Source organism: Jaculus jaculus, chromosome X (genome assembly GCF_020740685.1).
Source record: "Jaculus jaculus isolate mJacJac1 chromosome X, mJacJac1.mat.Y.cur, whole genome shotgun sequence".
NCBI classification, from domain to species: domain Eukaryota; kingdom Metazoa; phylum Chordata; class Mammalia; order Rodentia; family Dipodidae; genus Jaculus; species Jaculus jaculus.
The window spans coordinates 96,901,282-96,909,506 of record NC_059125.1 but is presented as its reverse complement, the minus strand read 5'-3'; the positions used below and the strand labels follow the sequence as shown (position 1 = coordinate 96,909,506).

At 40.7% G+C, this 8,225-nt stretch overlaps 1 protein-coding gene across 1 annotated transcript; it reads right to left on the bottom strand.

Moving 5' to 3' along the window:
- Positions 1 to 249: 249 nt before the first annotated feature.
- On the bottom strand, positions 250 to 2,253 carry Tceal9 (transcription elongation factor A like 9). Its single transcript, XM_045140574.1, has 3 exons — positions 2,103 to 2,253; positions 1,508 to 1,572; positions 250 to 1,071 (listed from the first exon to the last, which is right to left on the bottom strand). Exon 3 carries the CDS (start codon positions 1,031 to 1,033, stop codon positions 719 to 721), a length of 315 nt encoding a protein of 104 aa, XP_044996509.1. The 5' UTR covers positions 1,034 to 1,071; positions 1,508 to 1,572; positions 2,103 to 2,253; the 3' UTR covers positions 250 to 718.
- Positions 2,254 to 8,225: the final 5,972 nt, after the last annotated feature.

Here is an 8,225-nt window from a genome sequence, read left to right as displayed (position 1 = left end):
TCCTTTCACCACACTTAGGTGAAACAAATCTCTAGAGTTGATTATGTGTAAGTAGATGGGATCAAAATCTTGTTAAACATATGTCAGTACCTGGACTCCCGTAAGATTCCTGTGAGATTCTTATGTTTATTTTAAAAATGAGAAAAATATGGTCTGATTTACTTAGAGATTCACATTTGCTTCTAATATTTTGTCAACAAATATTAAGTGCCCCAGTACTTTTAGAAATAAACTGATAAATGCTACTGGTTGCTTCTTTTAAACTACAAAACTTTTATTGTTTTTAGCAACAATAATGTGTGTTCATTTTAAGAATATGGGAAATACAAACAAGCAGAAGAAAAATCATTCATAATCCAGTCACCGAGATTGTACCTTCATCTTTCACAAATTTTATGTGCATATATTTAATATACAAAGGTACTTTTGCCTTTTAAAAATATGATACTTTCATATGACTTAGTAACTTTTTTCATTTTCTATACTATCTGAACCTCACGTTTTTGCCAATCAGTAAAGCTCTCATTTAAAAGTTTTAGACTTGTAGATTGGTACAAAATACACGAAAAATAAGAAGCAGATAAGGAAGGATACATTTAAAACCCACTAACAATAACAGGTTAAAATATGAAAATGGCCAAAGATATATCAGGAAAATGCTAATAAAAGAAAGCTGCATGGTAATGCTAATATCAGATAAAAGAGAAATCAAAGCAAGCTACATTAAATAGGGATAAGGATGGTTTCGATTGGCCTTCCAACGCATCACTATAAGTTTGTTCCTCACTTTCCTTATCTCATCTACTTCATCTACTTCTCTAAATGTATCTTCATTGCTTAAATGCCTGTTGTGTATATCTTCTTTAAACTCCTGGAGAGATTGAATCAGCCTTTCTCTAAAAGTTTCTTCTGATGTCTCCTCCTCTTCTGGTCCTTCTTCCTCCTCTGGCTTTTCCTCAGGCTTTGGCTCTTCTTCAGGCTTTGGTTCAGGCTCATTTTCTGGTTGTCCTTCATTTTTTTGGCAGGGTTTCATCTTGCGTCTGCTTCTCTTTCTCCTTTCTGCCTGTTCCCCTTTGAATGCAATTGTTTCCATGAAACAAGAAGAAGATCGTAAGTCAAAGGCTTAGTTATGTGTACAGGTGTTCTGCACAGAAGTCTCACTATTTGCATTTTTTAAAAACTTAAGAGATACCATCAGCAAATGTCTTTCACCTGAGAAGTCCAGTCAGCAAGCAGGGCCTCCTGACCCCGCCCCTCTTACCTCCACTTTCCACCCCCTCCCTTCTCTTGTCCCTCCCTTCAGCGTTTTCCAAGGCCCTCCCTTCCCGCCCGCTGGCCCTCCACCGCTATCCTTTCCCCACTCACGGGCCAACCACAGGGCCCTCCCCAAACAGAATGGGTTTCTGGAGGGGGGGATAGAGAAACAGGGGACGGGAAAGGGGGAATGGAGCATGCAACCTCTGCCTTCCCACAACCCAGAAGTCTTTACACAGTTCCTCTCACTTACCTGGCACTGATCCGTTCGGTTTCTCTTTCCTACTTTTTTAGCTTTGTGCGGGGCGAAGAACAGACCTGCAAACAAACGAGCGAAGGGAGGGGATGTTGGGGGTGGGGCGAGTGAGCGCTGGGAGCTGGGCGTTTGGCTGAGCACCACCAGTGACCAACCACACGTAGCTTTCCTTATTTCAGGTCTCGCTTATGGAAAGTTTCCCATCTTTTGTTTCCCACAGCTCTCTTTCGAATCACAGTTCAAGTTAGTTTGTCTTTCCATCAGATAGGGAATGAGAAAAGAGCATTGTTTCCAAACTATCTTTAAAACTGAGGCGAGGTTTGGGACCCGAGTTGATGACGGAAAAAAAAAAGTCTGAAATCGCAGAGGATGGTTATTTCTAAATTATCACAGATATCCTTGTTCTTTTTTTGTGGGGGGGACCCTAGTACCTTTTACAAGTGTCCTTTCCTGCAGAGCTTAAAGTAGGGGTGGAGAGGCAGACTTAACTAGAACTCCCTCAAGTCTCCACATTAGATCACCCCCGCCACACACACACACACACACACACACACACACGAAAACCCCAGGCAACACACCCGCTGATACCAACCTGCAAAATTCGAGCAAGCTGTCTCCTCCTTCCGCTAGCCTCCCACACCGCCGCCAGCACAGCTGAAGGAAGCTGGTACCCAGATGGAAACAAGGACCAGACTAGCAGGACTTCTGCACACGTCGACTCTTGGTCACATGAGATCTACGTCACCAGTGAGCTCGGGTCCCCACTTTCCACTCCCACCAAAAGCGCGGCAGATGTGGGCCCGCCCTGTTCTCCTTCGCCGACCCCCTCTCAAACACATTTGGCCCTGTCAGTCTTCTCGGCTGTTGCCTTTCTCGGAAGTTAAAAAAAAAAATGTTATTTGCAGTTCTCCAGTTACTAGAGAGGAACTGCAGCTTTTTCTGGAACTACTGAACTTTTTCTACTTTTTAAAAAATTGACCCCCTCCTGTCTTTCCCTCCAAGGATTTCTAACTGTTCTATCCATAGTTCTTCCTCGGCCTCCATTTCATCTGCAATTGCGTTCTTACTTGTTGTGGAGCTCGGTGGGTTGGGCAGCAGATGTAAAAATAAAATGATCCTGAAACAGGAGTGATATTTTTGAAGGCAGTTTAAGTTTAATTCTTAATACTTCTAATAGTCTTTTTGACGTTATTTCTTTTTATAGACAGAAAAGACAAAGCCAGATTACTTTAGTTACATGAATACATACACATATGATGCTTAGACTAACATCTGGTATATATTAAGTGCTATAAAAGTGCATGGTGTTATATTATGATTTATTTGAGAAAGATGATTTAAAACAAAGAAAACTAATGTTTAACTCTCGAGCCCTGATAGTGGTCTAACCGAACAACTACACTGCATGAGGAATCACCACTTGATCAGTTGTCAGGTACATATTGTGAACAAATTATTTCCTCATCTTAAGGAAAGTCATAATAGTGTACAAATCCTGAAGTGATTGTTAGGTGTCTTAATGGTAGTAATGCTGCAAACCATTTTGCTCATGGAAACCCTTCAACATTAATTCCTTCTCATTTTCATTTGCATTTATATCAAATTATATCCTCTGGAAAGCAAATGTATTTGAGCCATATAAAACTCAGTGTTTCATAGCTTAGGTCTGCTGGTGTACGAGTGGATCTCTTACTCCCTTCTCTGGCTGGATATGGCTTGTGCCCCTTGAAATCAAGAGTAATCTAAATAAACACTCTAGCTTTCTTTTAACTGCCCTTAAAGATTAAAAACTGATTTTATCATGATAATAGTCATTTGATTTTTCAAAGACTTGAAGACTAGTTTGGGTGAAAGCACTGAACTCTTTAGTTGGACTTGCACATATCTAATGGGTGTCTAAAATGCCATGAAAAAGTTTGGCATCTGTGATTTCATATTGTATTTTTCTCCTTGACTCCCACTGAGTCAGAATTCTTTTCAATTTTGCATGCAGACATACTGGTCATTTAAGAATTTTTTGTCTGGAACTACAAAACAATATTGATTTGACCCAAATTTGCCAGATTTTCCCACCACTTCAAGTCTGCAGACACCAAGATAAGAGTAACTAATACAATTCCTGGTTGCAGGCCATTGGAATGATCCCTGGAAATCTCTAGCCATCCATCAGTTATTTCTTGCCTATTACTTCTCATTTTTCCCCTTTCCATTCCTGAATCTGCTAAGATAGTCTTTGTAAGCAACAGGCCCCCATTTTCTTTGGTTTGCTTAGCTTTCCAAATAAATCTTTGCCCTTATTCCAACAACTTGTCCTTGAGCCACTGCCCTTTCAAGCAGCAACAAATGGATATGGACTTGGTAACAGCCCACTGATTCATGTGTGGGAAGGTTGGTCTGTCAGTGTGATGATATAGAAGATGATGAAGCTGGGTGTGGTGGCGCATGCGTTTAATCCCAGCACTTGGGAGGCAGAGGTAGGAGGGTTGCTGTGAGTTCGAGGCCACCCTAAGAATACATAGGGAATTCCAGGTCAGCCTGGACTAGAGTAAAGCCCCTCCTCAAAAAATCAAAAAAAAAAAATAATAAAAAGAAGAAGATGATGATGATGATGATGAAATATTGAAGAGATAGAGTCCAATGGAAGGTTACTAGGTCATTATGGACATTGACCTTGATAAGAATTCATGTAGTTCCCATTGAATTCTGGTTAGTTCTCACAAAAGGATTGTTATAACCAGCAAACTGGATCCTTTGTATTATTTTTCTATATCTGAAAAGAAGCAATCTAATAAGGGAAGAAGTGTTTATTTTGGATTACACTTGGAGTGATATAGTCCATCATGGAAGGGAAGGCATAGTGGCAGGAGTAGAAAGTGGCTGGTCACATTATATCCATCCATCCATAGTAGGGAAGCAGAAAACCATGAATGTTAGCCCTCAGATTCCTCTCTCCTTATTTACTTCAGGGGTCCACTCATAGAATGGTACTGCACATTGTTAGGGTTGATCTTCCCACCTATATTAACATAATCTACACAATCCCTCACAGACATGCCCAGAGGTTGTTGCCGTGGGCAATTCTAAATTCCATCAGGTTGACAATCAAGATTAAGTATTACACCTCTGGATTGTCTCTCTAGTTTCCTGTCTTGCCATGTAGTGAAGACCAGATAGTATAATATGTTCACATTTGGAGACTTCACTCCTATTTAGACCCCACTCTAGACATGTAGTATTTTTGAAAAATCTTGCCAATTATGGTTGGCTGAGCACTCTCAAGGGTCCATGTGAAGCCACATATGGTGGCTCACACCTTTAATCCCAACACTCCAGAGGCTGAGGTGGGATAATCACATGTGAATTTGAGGCCAGCTTGGGCTACAGAGTGAGTTACAGGTCAGCATGGGCTAGAATAAGACCTGCTTCAAATAAAAAGTTCCATGTGTTAATCGTTGGTCCTCAGAGTTGCTATATCACAAAATTCTGTGAAGCATTAAGAAGTGCGACCTTGTATTAAGATTTAGGTCATTGGTAGTATGCCCTTTGAAGGGGCTGTGGTACTTGAAAATACATATGCACAATGACATATCAATTTTTTCTAGGTATTTATCATACAGATATACTGCCCTCTAAATACTTATGTTTATGTGTTTATGCCCATATATTAATCCTACTTTCACTTTTTCTTTTTTCTTTTTTTTTTTTTGGTTTTTCGAGGTAGGGTCTCACTCTGGCTCAAGCTGACCTGGAATTCACTATGTAGTCTCAGGGTGGCCTCGAACTCACGGCGATCCTCCTACCTCTGCCTCCCGAGTGCTGGGATTAAAGGCGTGCGCCACCACGCCCGGCTTTACTTTCACTTTTTCTGATAGAAGCTTCTCTTTTCAGATGGAAGTGACTACTGGGGAAACTCAAACCCACCAAAGTACTGAGAAGGAATGACAATGTTGGTGTTCAGCACTAAGTGAGATATCTGCATCACTCTCGCCAAGGTTCAGAGACCATACAGACAAAGGGGAAAAAAAGATTATAAGAGTCAAAAGAAGGGGGGAAGTGCTTTGCAATACTGTCTTCCAGACACAAAGAGGCTGTATGTTATTCATGACTTCACAATGTCTAATGTTACCTACATAAGATCTTCATAATAGGAGGGAAAATGATGATGATCAAAATAGAAGAGGGTTTGAACACAGTTAGAAAGAAAAGATTCAGTGGAGGGGGGGATTCAAGATGGGGCAAAAGGAATGTCATGGTGGAAGGGGATTATGATCATATTATATTGTCTATATGTATGGGAGTTCTTAATGAAAATTAAAAGAGTATAAACAATGTTATGATATCTTATTGCACATATTTTACATATTCACTTGCTAGTTTTGCAAGGTCTGAATTAAAAGTCCTTACTACCTGTATGAGACTTGGGTTCTTGGACTGGCTGAATCCATCATATTTGCCTCCATTTCTTTATTGACCTCCAGGAAGAGCTACATGTATGACTAGTGTGAATTATGGTGTGGTAGTTTGATTGAATTAGGTGTCCCTCATAAACTCATGTGTTCTAAATGCTTGATCTCCAGCCAATAGCAATTTGGGAGGTGGAGCCTTGTTGGAGAAGGAGTGTTGTTGGGGGCAGCTATATGAATGGTATAGCCAGTTCCCCTTTGCTAGAGGTTGGCTCACTCTCTGGCTACTGTTTGTCATCTTCTGTGGTAGAGGTGGTGTCCAGCGTTTCCTCATGCCATCCTTTCCCCTCCCATCATGGAACTTCCCCTCAAGACTATAAGCCAAAATAAACCACTTTCCTCCCATCAGCTGCTTTCCTCCAGGTGCTTTGTTCCAGCAATGAGAAGGTACCTACAACAGAAATGGTTACTATGAATTAGAAGCTTATGTTCTTCACCTCATCCTCTGACTCTCTCCAAACAAGTCTGAAATGGTCAAGCTATACACTAGGTTGCTAAAAGGAAGGATGTATGTTTCTTAATTAGAGTGAAACCAACTTAAATTGATGAAAACAACTTGTTCTAGAAATGTAGTTTTGTTTAGCAAAGTAATATAGGCAATGATGCAATGTTTTAAGCAGATCATAAAACAAATTTATTAGTTGTCAGTTCAATTCTTTTTATTATTTATTTATTAGAGAAAAAAAGGAAGAGAAAGAGAGAGAGAGGGGACAAGCCAGGGCCTCTAGACACTGCAAACAAACTCTAGATGCATGTACCACCTTGTGAATCTGGCTTTATGTCAGTGCTGGGGAATCAAACCTGGATCTTTGGACTTTTCAGGAAAGTGACTTAACAACTGAGCCTTCTCACCAGCCCCTCAATTCAATTCTTTATAAATACATATTGCCAAGGCCCTCAGTTTCCCATCAGGAATAGATACTAAGACCCTATTGCTAAAGACTCCGCATACTTGGGTTGCAAGGTCACTGAGAAATCCTGTTGGAGCTGAGCTGAAAATCTCCTCCATGTAGACCTCCTGACAGAAAGCTGGAAAAAGACATGCTTCATGAAATTCAATGGGGGAGAGAGAGAAATCACCAGTGAAGATACCCAACAAGGGCCTTAGATTTGGCCAGCCAGGCAAATGAGCCAACTGGTGCAAAAGTGGCACATCTATTTTGGGGGAAACCAACTGCCCTCTAATTGGACTGGAGGCTGGCTCCATGGGAGGGAATACATCCCTGATACTGAAAACCTACAACAGGGGTAATCATGAGCCTTAGGGGTGTAGCATCTGCTGCTGTCTGGCTAAATGTATATACTAGGCTCATCAAACTAACCAGTAAGCACTTATCTTAATGTTCACACCCATATATTAATGCTACTCTCAGCCGGGCATGGTGGCGCACGCCTTTAATCCCAGCACTCGGGAGGCAGGGGTAGGAGGATTGCCATGAGTTCGAGGCCACCCTGAGACTCCATAGTGAATTCCAGGTCAGCCTGGGCTAGAGTGAGACCCTACCTCGAAAAATAAAATTTAAAAAAATAGAAATAATGCTACTCTCACTTTTGGTTAGAGAACTTTCTCTTTTCAGATGGCAGTCACCTTGGGATGACTCAGAAGTCATCATGGTGCTGAGAAGAAGTGACAGAGGATTGCTCAGCCCTGCAATTTCTCTATCACAACTTCCAAGGCTCAGGGTCTAATGTGGAAGAGGTGGCGGAAAGAATGTAAGAGCCAAAGGAAGGGTAGGACTCCATACAACGTGCTCCTCTGGACACAAAATGGCCTGGATATCCATGACCTCACAGTGCCTGACACTACCTACACAAGACCATCATAATAGGAGGAAAATGATGGCATCAAAATAAAAGAGAGACTGTTTGACAAGGGGGAGGATATATGATGGAGAGTGGAGTTTCAAAGGGGAAAGTGGGGGGAGGGACGGTATTATCATGGGATATTGTTTACAATCATGGAAGTTGTCAAAAAATAAATTCACTAAAGAAAAGAAAAAAATAAAAATACACATAAACAGAAAACAAAAGGACTGTATTTCTGGGATTTATTGATGTATGTTTTTTTCCCTTAATTCTCTGAACTTTATTCCAATGAAAAATGTTGTCGTTTTGCAAATGATGTCCATATTACTTAAAAACAGGTTATAAAATAATGTAAATAGAATCATGCCAGTCATTTAAAAAACATATGGAACAAACATATACATTTTATCTCCACTTTAGTTCATGAATCCTAATTCATTTCTTAC

Coding starts and splice junctions, on each gene's coding strand:
- Tceal9 (XM_045140574.1), bottom strand. CDS start 1,033: ATGAAACCCTGCCAAAAAAATGAAGGACAACCAGAAAATGAGCCTGAA.